Source organism: Anolis carolinensis, chromosome 6 (genome assembly GCF_035594765.1).
Source record: "Anolis carolinensis isolate JA03-04 chromosome 6, rAnoCar3.1.pri, whole genome shotgun sequence".
NCBI classification, from domain to species: Eukaryota; Metazoa; Chordata; class Lepidosauria; order Squamata; family Dactyloidae; genus Anolis; species Anolis carolinensis.
Genome location: NC_085846.1, coordinates 26,790,192 through 26,810,770, shown reverse-complemented (window position 1 = coordinate 26,810,770; position 20,579 = coordinate 26,790,192). Strand labels below are relative to the sequence as shown.

The window sequence follows — 20,579 nt, the reverse complement described above, 5'->3', positions numbered from 1 at the left end:
ATCAGCATGGCCACTAACAATGCTGTAGTAATTTGCATGCTCTACCTTATGGCTTGGAGGGGCTGTAACTCTTATTTAATATTGGTCATTAGGTTTCAGGTACCAAAAGTTTGGGGAAAACCTATCCTGTGATGTTTAGAGAGGTGTTCTCTGCCAAGTAATAAGGAAAACCTTGCTGGACCAGACCAAACGCCTGTCTAGTCTGGCATCCTGTTTCCCACAGTGGCTGACCAGATGACCGTGGGAAGCCCATATGCAGGAAATGAGAGCAATCGCCCTGTTGTTCCTCAGTAACTGGTATTCAGAGGCATGCATGCAACTTCTGATCCTAGAGGTAAGCCTATTGCCATTATGCTAACAATACTTTGCCAGGTAGTTTGTGAGTTCCAAGTACATTTTCTGTTGCTTATACTAGTGAAACATACTAGCATCTGGTCAAAATGTACTGCCATGACATGAAGAATCTAGCACATTTTCTCTATGTGTTAAAATGTCAGTTACCTAAGATTGTCCACATAGCCGGCCATGTTCGCTGGGGTTAGGTGCGTAGGATTTCTGAGAAAGTGAAAACTGCAGATAAATTGCTATTGTTTTTACCTGTGAGAACATCTTTCTAGGAATTTCTAGGCCTTCCAACATGACTCTATGACAAATTTTCACTGGAAACTAAACACAGAATTGCATTGGAGGACCTAGATATTCTCAGATAAGTATTCTTTCTCAGAAATCTCTAGGTCCTCCAGTAAGATTTCAGGAAGCTGACCAGAGTCACACTGGAGGACTTAAAGATGCCTAGAGAGAACATTTTAACTATAATCCTTAAATAACCAAATCAGCAAAAGTCAAAAACACTAATGTGGAGGGACAACCATACTTACCCAGAAACATTGGAAGCATGCTACAGAAGCAAGGCCAGTTCAAGACGTTTTGTTGTCTGTTGCAAAGAAGCCAAAAGCACTCCTACTTATATACCTAGGACAAAGCATGCTTTATTCAATGTTAGGGCTGGCCCTAATATAAAAGGGTATTATGAATGGAAAGTCATTATTTGTATCAATCTCTTCATAAAGTAGAAGAAATTATTTATATTTGTGCTTCAGGTATAAAAGGTACAACAAATGATTGTAAAGATGTGTCCTGCCAATGTTTATTTGGTGTACAGATGGAAAACTTATGGCTTTCCATGTTTTAGGTTGGAAATCAGCCCACAGCCCACAATGGCGAGGGATGGTGTGAGCCCCAGTGCAACAAGGTTGCAGCCCTATCCAATGTTGCTAGTGGTAAGGCATGGTGGGAATTGCAGTCCAAAAACATCAGGAGGGTCATACAGTTTTCTTGGCCTGCAGTTAACTGCAAGGCCAAAATAGAATAAATTCATCCAATTTAGCAAGTCAACAAACATGCATGTTTCAATTCAGCAAGTCAACAAACATGCATGTTTAATTGATCCTACAGGTCTACTCTAGCTGAGATAGCTGGAATGGTGCTGTGATTTGAGTATTGGGCCTGACTTCCGAAGGTCAAGGATGGGAGAAATAACTCTTGCCTATTGGAGGCAAGTGTGGATGTTGCAATTAATCACTTTGATTAGTATTGCAAAGTCTTGCAGCCTCAAAGCCTGGGTGATTCCTGCCTTGGGGAATCCTTTGTTGGGAGGTGTTAGCTGGTCCTCTAAAATCAGGACAGTAAATAGAGAACAACACTCTGAAAACAGGGGAATTCCAGACATGAAACAATCAGGGCCAGCTAACACTTCCTAACAAACTCACAGCAATCCATGAAATCCTTCTACAACACATAGACCTATTAAATCTGCTGGAACCCCCGGTGGTGTAGTGGGTTAAACCATTGTACTGGCAGGACTGCAAACTTGAAGGTTGGGTTCCTGACCTGAAGGTTGCCTGTTCGAATCCAACCCGGGAGAGTACGGATGAGCTCCATGCGGGGATATGAGAAAAGTCTCCCACAAGAATGGTAAAACATCAAAACATCCAGGCGTCCCCTGGGCAGCCTCCTTGCAGATGGCCAATTCTCTTACACCAGAAGTGACTTGCAGTTTCTCAAGTCGCTCCTGACACGGAAAAAAAAAAACCCCAAGTCTGCTTGGGAGCCTTTCAGCTTGGTGCTTGGGGGAAGTCAAAACTTTGGCTTGCGTTTTGTATTGAGCAAAGTGGTGGTGCAGAAGGGAAGGAATACGTTGTTGTGTGCCTTCGAGTTATTTCAAGACCTAGAGAGACCCTAAGGCGACCCTGTCATGGCGTTTCCTTGGCAAGATAATGCAGTGAGCGCCTTTGCCTTTCTCTCTCACGGGTGGAAAGAGCAGCAGGCCTTCGACCTTGGTGAGGTCCCTCTTTTCTCAGCCTCGTCCCTGGCAGTTTCTCCAAAGCATCACATCTCACTTTCCTCTCCAGACCTTATAAAACTTCCCTCACTGATTTGACAGGCTGTTGGCGTTCAGTTCCAACATCATAAAACTTTTATGGAAAGGCACTGCTTGTCTTGGTCTCGGAGTATTTTTTAAAGCTTTGGTAAAGGCTGTAAAGCATCACATGCCAACCAGCGAGCCTTGATCCTCTTTGGTTTGTTGTGGGCATCCTTCCTCTCCCTCCCCCGCCCAACTTGCCACAGCATCTGTCTTCCCCTCCTTTCTTCGTTTATTTAGTGATTTAATTTCGCAATAATCCCCCCACCCCAAACCTCCGTACCCAACCTCTCAATTTCACCAAGAAAGCCCCGTGCGCCTTTTGTTAGGATTAATCATTGTCCTTTGTTTTCATTTGAGGTCCAATGGCTGGTTCGTCTGGACGGCACGTGATCAACCTCCTTTGTATCCGACGAAGATGAGGGGCAATTTTAATTGGCGTGAGACTATTTAAAAGGAGATTTTCAAAGCGGGAGGGAAGGGGGAGGCAGAGGTTGGGAAGGAGGAGGAGGAGAAGGAATGAAGCAGCCCTTCGCGATTAAAGTCAGCCCAGTGGCCCGCTAGGGAAAGTGTTCTTATTTTATAAAGCTGTAAAATAAAAGAACGACAGTCATAACCTAAGGGATAAACGGGAGAGAATTAGGTTAAATGCTTTTCTCGTTAATGTCGGGGTTGTGATGGGGAGGGAAGAGAGAATGCCAGAAACCTTGCAGGGTTTTTGAGCTCTTCAACACGCTTTGGCCCCATTTACACTGCAGATAAAATCCAGATGATCTGCTTTGAACCGGATTATATGAGTCTACACTGCCATATAATCCAGTTCAAAGCAAATAATCTGGATTTTATCTGGCAGTGTAGATAGGGCCTTTGCTACTTTGCTAAACCAAGGCTCATTCCTCATAGTTTTGTTTTCATACTTTTTCCCCAAAGTGGAAACACTAATTCCCAACATTTCTCACCCAACCCATTGTTGGGATTCAACCCAACACTGCCGGAGTCACAAGTCCCCAATGAGGAACAGTTTAGTTAGCTTAGTATAGGCTAAGACAGTGGTTCTCAATCTGTGAGTCCCCAGGTGTTTTGGCCTACAACTCCCAGAAATCTCAGCCAGTTTGACAGCTGTTAGGATTTCTGGAAGTTGAAGGCCAAAACATCTGGGGACTCACAGGTTGAAAACCACTGGGTTAAGTGTTTCCCTTGTTGGAAATAGAAACCACCCAAGCCTTTCACTACTTATTTGTTAATGTATATGTTTGCTAACCTGTATTGATTTGCCAGTTTGACTGTACCTCTTTGGTGTGGGAAGGGTTATAGACATGTGATTGTGCTGAGCATGTTCAGACTCAGGACTCCATTTTATATTCAGTGTCTGTCATCTACCTCAGTGAAGGTGTATGTGTGTCTCTTTTACACCTCAGTAGAGGTGGATGCATGTTGCTGTTAGCACTTCAGTACTCAACACACAGAGAACTACATCCTTATCTATTAGTGAACTTTAATAATAAATGTTCCTGTATGGTGAATTAATGGAAGATGTTTGTGAGTAAACAAGATATATTATTTTTCAAATAAAAGTTTGGTTTTTTTTTATCTCTGAGTCCATATTGTAAACTAAGTGGTTTCAAGGGAGTGTATATCTTTTGAGCAACTGCAACTGCAATTTCAGCTTCAAAGAAACACCATCCTCTGCTAACCAAATATATTTTGTAGTGGCATGTCTTTGTCCTTTGCAGTTCAAAGACATAGTTCTTCAGTTTAACAGCAGAGTTACCTGTGTGCTATTACATGAATGCTTATGAATATCACATGTTCAAAGGGTTGATTTCAAAGGTCATGCTTTTCTTGACTAGTGGTTTTCAAAAGGTGGTCTTCACATGTTTATGGAGATTCACATTTGCCAAATGGATATGACATCATTTTCCTTTTCAATAAGGTTATAATTTCCATTTATTTCCAAGAAGATATGTGCCCAGAGAGACTGGGTGCAGTTATTTCCAATATCCCTTCCCTCATGTCTCCTGTATGAGAGTTGAGAATGTATCTATTTCTTCTCTCCTTTCTGTTTCTACTCTCATCCTGATTGGTTGTGTAGAATGGATACTTTTCTGCTGCAAGCCTTTTCTTTGATTTCTGTTTCTTACATCTTAGTATGTGTGCTTTGAGATCTGTGTGTGTGTGTCAGAGAAATGTAGTGATTGATGATTTTTCCCTCTCTTGAAACCTTAGAAGAGATGGCTGTTAGTGTAGCTCAGACCCAGTTCTTGATTATTAAGAAATAAAGTTATTATTTATTATTGTAAATAAACCTTTTGTGATTTTTAAGATTGGACTCTGCATCTTTGCTTGCCTGAGCTCTGAATTATTTACAACCACATCACAGGGCACCTGTTGGGATATCTAAGCAATCATGCATGCATTTTCAATGTGGGATGGTTTATGTAGTTAATTTTGTTTGTTGCTTAGAAACCTGAAGCCAAAGCTGCATTCCAGAGTTGATGGCACCATTTTAGGGGTTTTGCATGTGATGTGGGAAATGGGAGTATACTTCCTGGAGGCATACAGGAAGTTACATATGCCTTTAGAATTTGGGGCATAAAAGGGGAGAGTTTCTTTTGTTCTCTCTCTTGCTCTTCACTCCTTCTTGATCCTGCCATGCCTGGTGTTATTTCTTGTTAAGAGATATGTAGTATCCTGAACTGTATTATTTTGGAACTAAGATGTTTTTACCTGTATGACCATCATCATACAAGATTGTGAATAAACATACTTTTCCTATTTTACTTTTGATATCTCTGATGCTTATTTTATGCGCATGACCTTTTAAAAGGAAAGGGAGGCTGGCTATTCTCACCTCTGCTCACATAAACCCCTAGACTTCTGTGTTTTTGTTACTCTGCACGAATATCTAACCATATTTGTATCATAATCCTAACAGGTTATGATCATACTTTCTAATAGGTTATGAATATATTCCTAATAGCACCTCAGGCTCTGCTGGCTAATGCGCTGAATACTCAAATTTTGTATCCTGTTTAATTTTTGGGTGCTGTGCTATATTTTAGGGTAGTTTTCCCTAATACCCATCACTTGACTGTTATTCCAAATCCCCCTTCCCATCCCAAATTCGACCAATGGGACAAGAACAGATTAAGAACAAAAAGTTTATTCCAGAATTGTTCAACAGACAACTCTTAAGTAAAGAAATCAAATTGCCTACTGTTAAAGAGCAAAGAAAGTTGCTTCCCAAAACAAGGAAAAGAAAAGAGGAGGAGGAAGAGAGAAGGAAGTGGTGGTAAGAAGAGGAAGAGGAGAAGAAAAGAGGTGTTAGGGCTGGGGAAGGATTTCACTAGTTCTTCTAACTGAGGACTATACAATTACACCCTGGTTCTGATTTCATGCCTCCAGTAGAACTAAACACATCATTTTAAATACAAAGGTAACTACTGGATTTCCCCCTAAATTACAATAACTAAAAAAAGAAAGGAAAAGAGAAAAAGGAAAAAGGAAAGCTGGTTGTACAATGACAAAGCGAAACACCATATTCCTTTATAACAAGTAAATACTAAAAAAGTACATTTTCCCCCTTATAAATACATATATGTTGGGATAAATAATACAAAAAAAAAAACGAAAGAAAAAATAGTTTAAAACTGGCTATAACCAATAAATATATAATATATATAGAGATTTATATATATATGAATGTTCACCGGAACACAGCACGCTCCCATTGAAAGACTTCTCCAATGGGTTGACCTTCAAAAGTTGGTATATATACCCATTAAATGTAAACTCTAAGTGCAAGAAGGATGTCAGGCCCAAAAAGAGGTGGTCAGTAAATCTGGCCCTGTGTCTCTCTGAAAAGGACCATTCACTTCCACTTCCATTTGGAAAGACATCACAGTTTCTGTTCAAATATACCCTGTTTCCACGTTCAAGAGAAGAAGAGATGCAAAGAAACTCAAGACACCTTGGACTTAAGATTCCCCCAAAGGAACCCCTTTATACATAAAAGAAAGGGGTGAGGCAGTCACTTCATGAGGAAGGAAAGGGTGTCTCATATTTTTTTTGTATTTTAATGGTGGACCCTGGTTCCTTTTGTAAATTCATTTTAAAAAGAACAAGTTCAGTTTTCCTGAAGAAATTAAAATTCTTGAAAAAATATCGGGAGCAGTGGCATAACATTTGGGCAGGGATTGGCTTGGAGAATATACAGTCACAATGGGCGTGGGTGGAGAATAAACCACAGGATTTCATAGCAAAACCTATCATCTTAATTGAAAGGGACCTCAAAGGTCATTTAGTCCATCCAATCCCTGCATCATGGAGGATCCTATAACTACACCACTCCTGAAAGATGCCTTGCTTTAAGTTTTCCTTCTCCTCCCATATCTTTTAAAAAGTGACACCTTTGGAGTCTGGAAAAATTCTTGTTCAGATTTGGGCTTGGGGCAACCCTTAATACTGGATTGCTCTGAGTTTTCCGGGCTGTATGGCCATGTTCCAGAAGCATTCTCTCCTGACATTTCACCCACATCTATGATAGGCATCCTCAGAGGTTGTGAAGTATATTGGAATCTATATATATCTGTTTATATATCTGTGGAGCAGATGTCAGCCCTAGCAGAGCACTTGACGAACCAACCTTGACAAGGCATATTATTTGAGAACACAGAAAAGCTGGACCACTCTAACAATCACTATGTCAAACTTCACAGAGAAGCCATTGAAATCCACAAGTATGTGGACAATTTCAACAAAAAGGAGGAAACTGTGAAAATGAACAAAAACTGGCTATCAATATTAGGAAAACTCTAAAATCAGGACAGTAAATAAAAAACAACAGTCTGAAAACAGGGGAATTCCAGACATGAAACAATCAGGGCCAGCTAAGACCTCCCAACAAAGGATTCCCCCAAGCAGGAATCAGTCAGGCTTTGAAGTGACAAGGCTTTTCAATGCTAATCAAAGTGATTAATTGCAAGAGTTCTTTCTTCCACTCTGGGCCTTCCACAGATATATAAACTCTACTTGCCTAGTTTCCAATATATCTCACAACCTCTGAGGATGCCTGCCATAGATGTGGGTGAAACATCAAGAGAGCATGCTTCTGGAACATGGTCATACAGTCTGGAAAACTCACAGCAATCCAGTGATTCCAGCCATGAAAGCCTTTGACAACACTTATTAATGGGTTATTTCACAACCCTTGTTCATAGTCTCGAGTGCATGATTTATATTTTCATATTCCCCTCCCCTTAAACAAAACAATACATGGATAGTGTTGTTGGGTTCCCCCAGTTTAAAAGAAAAATACACAATTTTAAATGTTCAAAACATTTGTGCTGAAAGCACCAGGACAAAGAGAAAGGGGTTAAATGCAAATGTGCATGTGATTGATTGGCCATAAATTAATAGTTAACTTGTTTGTCAGATTATCAAAAGGGATTTTAGAAGGAGCTGGAATTCATTTGGAAGCCCTATACGATGCCCTCCCCCTTTGTGTTCCCTGTTGTAGGCAAACTGGACTTTGATGAGGAAAATGGGAGGGATTTATCTATTAAATAAGTGCCTCCATCATATGACTGACATCTATGTGTGAGAACCTGATTGTCTCTAAACATCTAGGTAGCCTTCTAGAATTGTACACACTGTATTTTTTAGCATACATCCCATTGGGGAAATAACTTGTATTTAGACTTGGCGCAGTATAGAAGATCCATCAACAAATTTCAAAAGTTCTCCTGTCTCTCAATCCCAAATAAAAAGTCTGAAGGCTGGTAAGAAACTAACCTGAGGTCCATCTGCACTGTACAATTAATGCAGTTTGGGCCCAGTTTTAACTGCCATGGTTCAATGCTATGGGGTCATGAGAGTTGTAGTTTGGTGAGGCACCAGCACTCTTTGTTAGTGAAGGCTACAGACCTTGCAACACTACAAGTCCCATGTTTGCATAGCATTGAGGCATGGCAGTTAAAGTGGGGTCAAACTGCTTTAATTCTAGAGTGGAGATGAACCTTCAGGCATGTCTGAATTTTTATCCAGGTCTACTGAGCACCGTGAGCAGTCAATCCCATTGCTTTCAACTAGACTTTCTCCTAGGATATATATGCTTGGGATCCCAGATTTTATCCTCACTTAGTTTTATCAGTCTGTGGTTCTTGTAAGGCATATACGGCAATCTTTTGACTAGAAATAACAGACACCAACCAGTGAACTTGAGATCTGAACAGTGCTGCATAATAAGTGTAAGGAATGCATTAGTCCTTTGCCATTTCTATGGTAAGAGCGATATCCAGATCTTTGATGCCTATCCTGACCATGAAGCCCTACAATATTCTCTGGCCTACTGTGAGTGGGAAGCAACTTTGGCCACAACCTTTGAAACAAAGCAGAAGGGGGGGGGGGGAAACAACCATTAAGGTCTCTAACTTGGAAGTCTGGTTGCTCTCAATAGAATTGCTTTCAAGCTAAGAATCATTAACACAAGATTTACTGGGTCCAGGAGAATGAATTTTTTGAGTTTTCTCGCTTTTGACTGTATGTGGGATCTGCCCTTTTCAAAACCTACATGCTCCCTGCATGTAACAAACTAGCATATTTGTCTACATACTTAGGGCCCTTCCACACAGCTCTATATCCCAGAATATCAAGAATATAATGTCCCTCACACCTCACTCATCTGAAATGGTACAGACTAGAATTCCTTTAACTTCTGCCTCTCCTTTTGTTCTATATTGGGATTGTAGCAGGACCAGAAATGGTTTATATGATTTTCTGGGAATGGGATTGTTTATGATTGCATGTCAGATAATAAGACTTTAAAATAACCATAAAAAAAGAAGAGAGGATACCTACAAGAAGGCCAAGAAATCTTTTTGACTTCCATGTTTCACATATTCTGTTTAAGACATAAACTGAAACTAAAACTGGATTAGTCTTCATTTAAACCCTAAAGATGGCTAGGGGCAAATGTTCCCAAATTTTGGTCATTCAGATCATACAGGGTTATTTTCAACCAGGGTTCTCGAGGGACCAGCCACGAGTAATGCATTGAATATCAGGAGTCCACTGTGAAATATGTAAATGGATTGTGCTGCGAGCATGTGCAGAGGACATTTGGTTCCCTAGGAAGGAAAGGCAAATTGTCCTCTCATTTCCAGAGACTGGAATTAGCAGAAAGGCTTTTTAGGGCCCTTCCACACAGCATATAACCCAGAATATCTAGGCAGAATAACCCACAATATTTCTTTTGAACTAGAATATGTGAGTCCACACTGTCATATATCTCAGTTCAAAGAAGATAATGTGGGATTTTATTCAATTGTGTAGAAGGGGCCCTAGTCAAAGGACTTGATTGCCAGGCAGGTGAAGTCCTTTTTACCCTCATTTCTATAGCTATTCTTTTCTGCTGGTACAAGGGGGAGATGTGTGTGGGGGGGGGGGGGGATAAGTGGTGTAACAGCAAAAAACAAAAGGATTTAATCCAGGTAGCATTGACTTTTAAAAAAAATGGGTTAGCCTTCCATGATGCACAACAACTCCCAATATCCCCAGACAGAACGGACATGCTATTTGGGACTGAGGCTGGATCTACACTGCCCTAGATTCCAGGATCTGACCCCAGATTGTCTGCTTTGAACTGGATTGTATGAGTCTCCACTGCCAGATAATCTGGGATAAACAGATAATCGGAGGCCCCTTCCACACAGCTGAATAAAATCCCACATTTTCTGTTTTGAACTGGATTCAGATAATTTAGTTCAAAGCAGATATTGTGGGATTTTCTACTTTGATATTCTGGGTTATATGTCTGTGTGGAAGGGCCCCGAGATCAGATCCTGGGATACAGAGGAGTGCAGATCCAGCCTGAGGCCCCTTCCACACTGTCATATAAAATCCAGATTATCTGCTTTGAACTGGATTATATGGCAGTGTAACTCGTATAATCTGGTTGAAAACATATTATGCGGATTATCTGATTTTATAATCTGGATTATATGGCAGTGTAGAAAGGGCCCAAGTCTACACTTGCAGATAGTATGGGATAAAAAAGATAATATGGATCAAATCCTGGGATATAGGGTAGTGTAGATTCAGCCTGAGGGCCCTTTCACACAGTTGAATAAAATTCCACATTATCTGCTTTGAACTGGACTATATGGAAGTGTGGACTCAGATAATCCAGTTCAAAGCAGATATTGTGGGATTTTCTGCCTTGATATTCTGAAGGCCCTTCAACACAACCCTATATCCCAGAATATCAAGGCAGAAAATCCTACAATATCTGCTTTGAACTGGGTTATCTGAGTCCATACTGCCATATATCCCAGTTCAAAGCAGATAACGTGGGATTTTCTGCCGTGATATTCTGGGATATCGGGCTGTGTGGAAGGGCCCTGGGTTATATGGCTGTGTGGAAGGGCCCTGGGAGGCATTGCACCTGAACACATGGGGGGGGGGGGGAGCTGTGAGTGGGAAGAAGGAACTCATTCATCTAAAGGATATTCAAAGGCGTTTCAACACAAATGTTGCCACTGTGGCTTTCAAAGGAAGATTCCACCAACACGTCAACACAACCAGCCAAACCACCCACCAAAGGACCCTAACCAACCAATGCCCACCCATTGGCCCAGCCCCTCTCCCCCCAAGCCCTCCTCCCCCCAAGCCCCACTGGAGTCTGTCCTGCCCCGCATCACAGATGGGTCAACTTGGGCGCCTCTTGAATTCTACCCTGAGCAGAAGCGTGGTGGGTGGAAAGGTCTGTGTAGGTCGCGTGGGACTCGCAGGGTCCGTGGTGCTGGTTGGGGCCCATCGGGGGGCCCCCGTTGTACTCCATGTTGTGCTGGAGGGGGTTCAGCCCGTACAGCGAGGGGCCCGAGTTGGGCAGGGAGTCCACGTAGTTGCCGCCCACGTACACGGGGCTGCCTTGGAGGTTGGGGGGGCCGTAGCCGCCCCCTCCCGCCCCGCCGCCCCCTCCCCCTCCTCCGTTACCCTGTAAGATGTGGGGGTCGTACTCAGGGGCGGCGTTGGCATACTTCTGCGGGGCCGGGCAGCCCTTGAGGGGGTTTTGGTAGGCCGTGGGCATGGCGTAGGCATTCTGGTGGGCTTTGTTGAAGGAGGGCGGCGACGGGGCGTCGTAGCTGGAAGTCATGGGGTGCAGGACGTTGAGGAAGCCGGCGGTGGACTGCATGGCTTGCGGGGGGCTCCCGGTTGGGGAAGGCCCCCCGGAAGAAGACCCCAAGCCTTTGGACTTCTGGTCCTTCTTGTACTTCATCCGCCGGTTCTGGAACCAGATCTTGATCTGCCGCTCGCTGAGGTTCAAGAGGTTGGCCATCTCCACCCGCCGGGGCCTGCACAGGTAGCGGTTGAAGTGGAACTCCTTCTCCAGTTCGACCAACTGGGCGCTGGTGTAGGCGGTGCGGGCCCGCTTGGACGCCGACGACGACGACGAGGAGGAGGAAGAGCCCGGGGGGCTTTTCTCGCCGCTGCAGCTTTCTGGAAAGGAAAGAGAGAGAGAGAGAGAGAAAGGGAAGGTCGGGAAATGAAATCAAAGATAATTACTTACATGCAGAAAATTGAATGCGCAGGCCTCTTAATAAATCCTCCAACAGGCGAGAAGACTTCAGCCTCCTTCGCCCCCCCTTCTCCTCCAGTCCTCACTCCATAATCATGTCATTTATTAAGAGTTCTGTTCTCCGAAGCTGCCCCCTCGCTTTATGAAAATTTGATCATGTCATGCAGAAAAAGGAATCCAGGGCTATTTATTTGGGAGTCGATTATTTTGAAACAGACCCTTTCAAAGGAAATTACGTCTGGCAAGTGGGCAGTGTTTGGAAAGCGAAATTAATCAAGCCTTGGTGTACACACACATACACACAGAGGCCTGGGCTGTCAGTAATTTCGATATCCTGCAAAGAGCATGGCTGGACATCTGTGTGTGTGCAAAATGCAGATCTGAATATCCAGTAGGTTATTGTCAGTAATTAAAGGACCTGTCTGGGGCTGCATCTACACAGTAGAAGAAATGCAGTTTGACATCACTTGAACTGTCCTGGCTCCATGCTGTGCAATCATGGGAGTCCTATTTTTTAAACAGCCTTTTAGCCTTCTCTGCCACAGAGTGCTGGTGCTTCACTAAACCACAGCTCCCATAATTCTATAGCGTTGAGCTATGACAGTTAAAGTGGTGTCAAACTGTTGTCAAAGGCTTTCATGGCCAGAATCACTGGGTTGCTGTGAGTTTTCCAGGCTGTATAGCCATCTTCCAGAAGCATTCTGTCCTGGTGTTAATCTGGATTTTATATGGCAGTATGGAAGGGGCCTGTGTGGTAACGTCACTGGACCTTACTTCTAAGGGCCCCTCCACACAGCCCTATATGCCAGAATATCAAAGCAGGAAATCCCACAATATCTGCTTTGAACTGGAATATATGGCAGTGTGGACTCAGACTTGATATTCTGGAATATAGGGCTGTGTGGAAGGACCCTAAGTGTGCATCTACACTATTGAATTAATGGAGCTTGACAACACTTTAGCTGCCATGGCTCAATGTTATGGCACCTGCACTCTTGGGCAGAGAAGGCTAAAGGCCTTGTAAAACCACAATTCCCATGATTCCACAGCAGTGAGTCAGGGCAGTTAAACTAGTGTAAAACTGCATTAATTCTACAGTGTATGATCAGAGCCTGGACAGTGGCCATGGTGGATAGAGACTTCTGGGGGTAAGCTTTCCAACCACTGCTCCTGAGGTCTCTGATTTGGGAATATTTTCCTTTGAAATCAGCTAGTCTCCTTTCAAGGTGAAAAGAACTTGTTGGCTGGGAAGTGTTAGCTGGCCCCGATTGTTTCACTGGATGAACCAACCTGGACACAGCATTTGGGAACACAGAAATGCTGAACCATAGAATAATAGAATCATAGAGATGGAAGAGACCTCATGGACCATCCAGTCCAACTTCCTGCCATGAAGCAGGAAAATCGCATTCAAATTAACCTCTACAGATGGACACTCTAACAACCACTATGTCAGACTACACAGAGAAGCCACTGATATCCACAAGCATGTGGACAATTACAGAAAGGAGGAAACCATGAAAATGAACAAAATCTGGCTACCAGTATTTTAAAAATTCTAAAATCAGGACAGTAAATAAAGAACAACACTCTGAAAACATGAGAATTCCAGACATGAAACAATCAGGGCCAGTTAACATCTCCCAACAACTGATTTCCCCAGGCAGGATTCAGCCAGGCCTTAAAGCTGAAAGGCTTTTCAATGCTAATCAAGGTGATGAATTGCAACATTCACAACAGTCAAGAGTTCTTTCTCCCACCCTGGACCTTCCACAGATACATAAACCTCCCTTGCCTAGTTTCCAATATACCTCACAATCTCTGAGAATGCCTGCCATAGATGCAGGTGAAACTTCAGGAAAGAATGCTTCTGGAATATGGCCATACATTCCGGAAAACTCACAGCAACCCACTGGTGCCAAACTGTATTTATTCTATTGTGTAAGTGTAGTTTTCTCTGTCATAGAGTAGTTACTGGGAACATCAGGCAATAGGAAGTTCTACTTTTCACATTATTTTTCATTTCAGTGGAATCCTGCCAGGAGAAACTCTTACAGACTTTTATCCCAGATATTCCTATAACTCATTGTGGATTCATATAAACAAACAGATTGAAAAATGGATGGATGGATAACAGCCCCCAGATACCCAAAGGGTTAACATGCAAAGTTAAATCCACAGTGCAATACATGCAAGGTGTATTTACAAGTAAAATAAATTGTGGATTTGCAAGAAGAGATTCTCTCACAAAAACAGCACAGCTTAAATACAATTTATAGCAGGGACAAGGAACGTGCTTCCTCCAGATCTTGGTGGATTGCATCATTCTTCACCACTAGAGATAATGGGAATTGCAGTCCTAAAATCATCTGTGGATTCAGGAGGTTCACTGCTGGTGTTCCATGAGAACAAATGATCAAAAATCAGTTTGTATTCAAAATTGACTTTGAAAGCCTTCTCCTAGCCAACAGGTTATTTTCTCTTTGACAGAAGACTAGTTGATTTCAAAGGAAAATATTCCCAAATCAGAAACATATTCTCAGAAGCAGAGGTTGGAAAGCTTACTTTTTTGGATGAACCCCCAGAAGTCTCTATCCACCATGGCTACTCCAAGCTCTGATCATACACTGTAGAATTAATGCAGTTTGACACTACTTTAACTGCCCTGGCTCACTGCTGTGGAATCATGGGAATTGTAGTTTTACAAGGCCTTTAGCCTTCTCTGCCCAAGAGTGCAGGTGCCTCACCATGATTTCATAGTATCAAGCCATGGCAGCTAAAGTGATGTCAAGCTCCATTAATTCAACAGTGTAGATGCACACTTAGAAGTAAGGTCCAATAAAGTTACCACTCAGGCCCCTTCTACACTGCCATATAAAATTCATATTATCTGCTTTGAACTGGATTATATGGTAGTGTAGACTCATATAATCCAGTTCAAAGAAGATAATGTGGATTATTTGTTTTGATCATCAGGATTATGTGGTAGTGTAAAAGAGGCCTCACACTTTCTTGTGAATCTGTGTTTAAAAAGGTATCCAGAATCAATTATGATTCCAGTGACTATTGCAGGCTTTTGTCTCATGTATAACCTTGATTCTTAATCATTTTGTGATTTAAATAGGATGCATAAATCCATCTTTTTAACATATGTACTAGATTGCTAGGTTATAAATGGACAAAAGCCATTTTGCCTATAATAATAGGCAAAGATGCTGTCAGGGTAGCACAATTCCTCTGGGCAAGAAATCAGTTTCTCTGTGTCTGTCATTAGTGAGCATCCATGTTAAACCAATGGCTTACAAAATGGAGTGCGGCACACATCTTGGGACTCTGATGAAAATACATTTGACAGATGGAAAAGACACAGAGATAGAAAGTGTGTGAGAGACAGTTGGAGAGAGATTGGCCTCAATCCTATCAGTACTCCCAACTAAAACAGGCCCATTGGATGAATGGATTAAGGAGTCAACATTTATGTAAACTGTCTGGATTCAAGGAGTTTACTCTTGGAGGTGCTATCAACAAAATGAGGAATTTGGTTTGAATAAGATCTACTACATTCTGCAGACTAATATAGGATCCAGGTAGCAGAGTCTGATGCTAGAAGAATGCCAATCATCAGTTCAGAATGCCACTCAGGGGTCACCTTTTTGAATGTTTCTTTTGATAAGCAAAAACAACAATAGTAAACCTTCTAGCTACAAAACAGAGAACAGAGAACCTTTCTCCTCCAGCTGTCTTATAACTGCAGAAGGATTCAGTGTTTCATTTTCTGAACTGTGAAGAGCATTCCCAAACAGCATTCCCAACCATTGCCTAAAGGAGTTCAGTCTACTCTAACCTACAGCTGAACTTACATGTGTCCTCCAATTGGAATCCATGCAAAGTTGAACCAGAGTCTCAGGTGGAATGTTGGTATTTGTCAAAGTACTTAATTGCAAAAAAAAAAAAAAAAAAAGCTCTAGTCTCTAGTCTGGCTGTTTAGGAGACTGAACTAAAACATTACACCTACCCCGCTAAACTAAAAATCTACAAATCCCAAATGTTGATAGGATACAGCCATATCACTTAAAGTGGTATAAAACTGAATAGGATGAAGGTAAGGATTAGGGCAGAAGATAACTCAGGGCTTGTTTTAGACTGCAACTCCAAGAAAACCTCAGCCAGCATGGCCCACAGAGTGGCAACAGGGAGTGAAGAGGATGACATAGTCAGTGGGTTTTTTAGGTGACCGGTTTTCCAAGTTGTATGACCATGTTCCAGAGGCATTCTCTCCTGACCTGTTTCACTCGCATCCATGGCATGCATCCTCAGAGGTTGTGAGGTCTGTTGGAAACTAGGCAAGTGGAGTTTAAATATCTGTGGAATATCCAGGGTGGGAGAAAGAACTCTTGTCTGCCTGAGGCAAGTGTGAATGTTGCAATTGGTCACCTTGATTAGCACACCTCCCAACAAAGGATTTCCCTAGACAGTAAGCAGCCAGGCTTTGAAGCTGAAAAGCTATTCAATGCTAATCAAGCTGACCAGTTGCAACATACACTTGCCTCAGGCAAACAAGAATTCTTTCTCCCAGCCTGGACCTTCCACAGATATATAAACCACACTTGCCTAGTTTCCAACAGACCTCACAACCTAGATGTGGGCAAAATGTCAGGAGATAATGCTTCTGGAACATGGCCATACAGCCTAGAAAACTCACAACAACTTGGAACAGAAAAAAAAACTTCATTTGCTTCTGCCATCTTCTGTCCCATTCTAGTCATAATAAAGGTAGACCTCCATTTTCTTGAATGGGTACAGAGGTGAAGGCAGTCCCTGTATCATCCCAAATTTTATCCCTTAGTTTCAGCCCCCTTCTACACTGCTCGTGTTTGGTGGGGGTATTAAACTACTGTACTTTTGTAGTATGGATACATCCTACTCTACCTGATTGTCCTATAGATCAATCTGGTACATGTGGATCTAGAGATCCAGGAGGAGAAAAATCTCTGACTTTCCTACCAATAGGATATCACCATGCTCTTTATGCGATTACCCAAACATTTATTAGGTTCCAGTCCATAGGCCTTGTACTCCCTGACAAAGCTGGACCTGATTAACAGTGTTGGTTTATTTTGATAGGAAGTAAATCCAGAAGGTGGATTGCTGTGAGTTTTCCAGGCTGTATGGCCATGTTTCAGAAGTGTTATTTCCTGACTTTTCACTTGCATCTATGGCAGGTATCCTCAGAGGTTGTGAGGTCTGTTGGAAACTAGTCAAGTCGGGTTTATGTATCTTGTTCAGGGTGAGAGAAAGAACTCTTGTCTGTTTAAAGCAGATGTGAATGTTTCAATTGGCCACCTTATTAAAAACTCTAAAATCAAGGAATTCCAGACATGAATCACTCAGGGCCAGCTAACACCTCCTAACAAAGGATTCTTCCAGGCAGGAAGCAGCCAGACCTTGCAGCTGAAATTCAGTGCTAATCAAGGGGGTCAGTTGAAACATTCACACCTGCCTCAAACAGACAAGAGTTCTTTCTCCCACTCTGGACCTTCCACCGATATATAAACCCCACTTGACTAGTTTCCAACAGACCTCACAACCTCTGAGGTTGCCTGCCATAGATGATGGGGAAACTTCAGGAAAACTCACAACGACCCACTGAATAGCAGTGTTGATTTATCTTGCTGGGAAGTAAACCCAGAATGAAATTACTATCTATGGATCAGGGCTTGACAATTATGGGCCACAAATCCCATAATCTCCATCTTGAACCAGAGATATTGTGGGAGGTCCCTTCTACACTGTCCTATATCCCAGGATCTGATCTCAGGTGTTCTGCTTTAAACTGGATTATATGAGTCTCCACTGCTAGATAATCTGGGACCAGATCCTGGGATATAGGAGGAGTGTGGAAGGGGAGCTGTAGTCCAAAATGAGCGTCTCCTATTTCTAATGAAGACCAGTCTTTTCTTTCTGTTTAGTCCTGTTGTGGGTGCAGATGGGACAGGGCTGGCTGTGCAATGTATGCCTCGTATGTGTGCGAAAGCAGATACCTGAGCTGGGGGAGCTGTTTTTCTGCTTGGAGTTTTGCCTCGACTCTTTCATCCAGGGGAAGATCTGCTTGGTGAGGGCGGTGTTGCCAGAGCCTAGGCCGGCTTTGCTGGAGGCACTTTTGGCCCCACCGGGCTGGCTAGGGTTATTGCTGCTCCCCGCACTGCCGTTGCTGCTGCTGGTGTTGGTGGCGATGGGGTTGGGGGGTGGCGAGATGGGTGGGGGCGGGTGGTGCTCCTGGGCCAGGCTGGGCCTCATGCAGCTCCCGTTCAGGTCCTTCGCCTTGGCCAGGGGGGCGGCGTTGCCCAGGGACTGGAGGGTGCAGGCCGGCCGCTGGTAGTCACTCTCCACATGGGCCGCAGGCTGGAAAGACTGGGGCTGGGGCCCGTCGTAGCCAAAGCCATTGGCCCCCGGGTAGGAGTAGCCCCCGAAGAGGGTGGAGGTGTCGTAGTAGGTCGTTTTCTGCATGGTTGGGGCTCCCCGGGGTGCTCGCTCGCTGCTACCAGGTTCTGGCTGACCCCCTCATGGAAGGACATTGGCACCCCCAAAGTCACGTGGTGGGGAGGCCTTCGCCGGTGTCTTTTGGAAGCTGACCTGAAAGGTTAGAAAGGCACACACAATAATACTGAACGGCCTATGAATCCATCTTGGCCATGAAAAGCAGCCTGACATGAATAGCTGGCTACTGAGGAGGAGGAGGAGGGTGGGGAACGCATAGCAGATGCTGTTGGCTTGGCAGGCAGGCAGGCTGGCTTCCTAACAGATTTCTGCCTGCCTGGTGATCTTGGGCCCTTCGTCAAACATATCAATATCAAATGGGTGCATCTGCTTATGTGTGTGTCTGTGGAATGATTCTATCCTTCCACAGACATTTCCTCCTATCAGGGCCCTTCCACACAGCCATAAAACCCTGAATATCAAGGCAGAAAACCCCACAATATAGTATCTGCTTTGACCTGGGTTATCTGAGTCTACACAACCATACATTCCAGTTCAAAGCAGAAAATGTGGGATTTTCTGCCTTGATATTCTGGAATATAGGACTATGTGGAAGGGGCCTCAATGTTGTTCCTTTCCATAGCCTTATAATTTCCCTTTAAGAGCCATTATCGAGTAATTGGTCCTATAGATGCAGATATAAACACAGAACTAAGGAGCAGCAGAATTTCCTTTATATCATTCAGCCTAATCCTTCAAGATGTATGCCTATGCACGCCTACTACTTTTCCCACCTAGGAAACATAGACACTACATAGACAACTCAGACAAGGACAACATATTTTCATCAACACCTAAAAGAAATTATAAACCTCAATTGAATCCTTTGCATTCAATGTTTAGCTCAATCCCCTCATTTTCTATCTACCCTATTCATTTGCTATTTCCTATCTTGCAAGGAAGCCTTTCACTGGAATTTATGGGTCTGACTTCCAAGGTAAACAAAGTGGGCTCTGTGATTTCAAATCACTTGAGAGACATTTTTTCTGGGTAGATTTTTTTCACACCAGCAGCAGTACCATCTCCATATATTTCCTACACATACACATGTCATGTTAAGCTGTTCTAACCTGAATTCATGTTACAGTGTTAGAATTTAATATTCCCCTAATCTGATTTCCCCCACCTCTGAGGAGCTGGGAGCCCCAGGGAAAAACAACAGCAATGTAAGTATGGATCAAGGAAGATAGTTGAACTGTTGCCTTAAAAATAATAAAAAATAGATGTTTTTTTAAAAAGTCAAAATTTAAATGGAAGAGTAACACATCTTCAATATTCAAAATAATGATAAGGATGAATTCGATTCCTGGAGTTTTGTTATATTTGCATGATTTGCCCAGGTTGCTGCTTCCAGACAAGGAAACATGACTAAATTTGGAGGATTATACTCATTTCTTTCATGTTGGTCTTTTAGAAGGTGTAGTTGATTTTTTTTGGGGGGGGGGGATGATTTTTGCAACTGTAGTTGCAGCTGGGTAAACGTACCAGCTTGCAGTCAATTGCTACTCCAAGGTGTGAGTCTGGTCTCTTTCATTCAGCTCCTCATCTTTTCTTTTGAACAGAACGTTTTGTCACTGAACCATTTGGTTGCCTTGATTCCTCTCCTCTTGAAAGGTTTGTGTTTGGTTTGCAATCCCTTTCCTCAATGAAGGGAAAATATGTCCCCTCTGAAGGGGAGAAAAAGATTGAAGGAGAGATGAAAACACAGTTTTCCCCTTCCAAGGAAGGTATTGCAAGCATGGAAAAAGACTAGGATTATTTCAGTAGAAAATAAAATTAATCCATTAAGTATGTGTGCTTATATATATATATCTATGACCTATCTGTCTGTCTCTGTGTATGTAAACATACTGGGCCTACATAGTGAAAATCCTGTTTTGCTAGATTCAGCCACTATGTTTTCCATTTCAAATTCCTCTTTCCAGTGATTTCATATTTTTTACATTTTTTTAAAAAAAGCATTGTAATTCAATGACAATACAGGCTGAAATCGGGATACAGAACAACTTTTTTTTCCTTCCAGACGTTCCTACATCTCGGCAT

The 20,579-nt window shown here is 42.8% G+C and overlaps 1 protein-coding gene across 7 annotated transcripts in view; it reads right to left on the bottom strand.

Annotated features, from left to right (window-relative positions):
- Positions 1-5,569: 5,569 nt before the first annotated feature.
- Positions 5,570-20,579, bottom strand: part of hoxb3 (homeobox B3) — a 103,618-nt gene continuing 88,608 nt past the window's right edge. For all 7 annotated transcript variants that reach the window (XM_008113486.3, XM_062957662.1, XM_062957661.1 and 4 more), the window contains 2 exons: positions 18,041-18,632; positions 5,570-11,920 (listed from right to left, as the gene is read on the bottom strand). In XM_008113486.3, the coding sequence (XP_008111693.3) occupies positions 11,118-11,920; positions 18,041-18,506 (1,269 nt within the window). In that variant the 5' untranslated portion in view covers positions 18,507-18,632 and the 3' untranslated portion in view covers positions 5,570-11,117. The remainder of the gene's footprint in view (positions 11,921-18,040; positions 18,633-20,579) is intronic.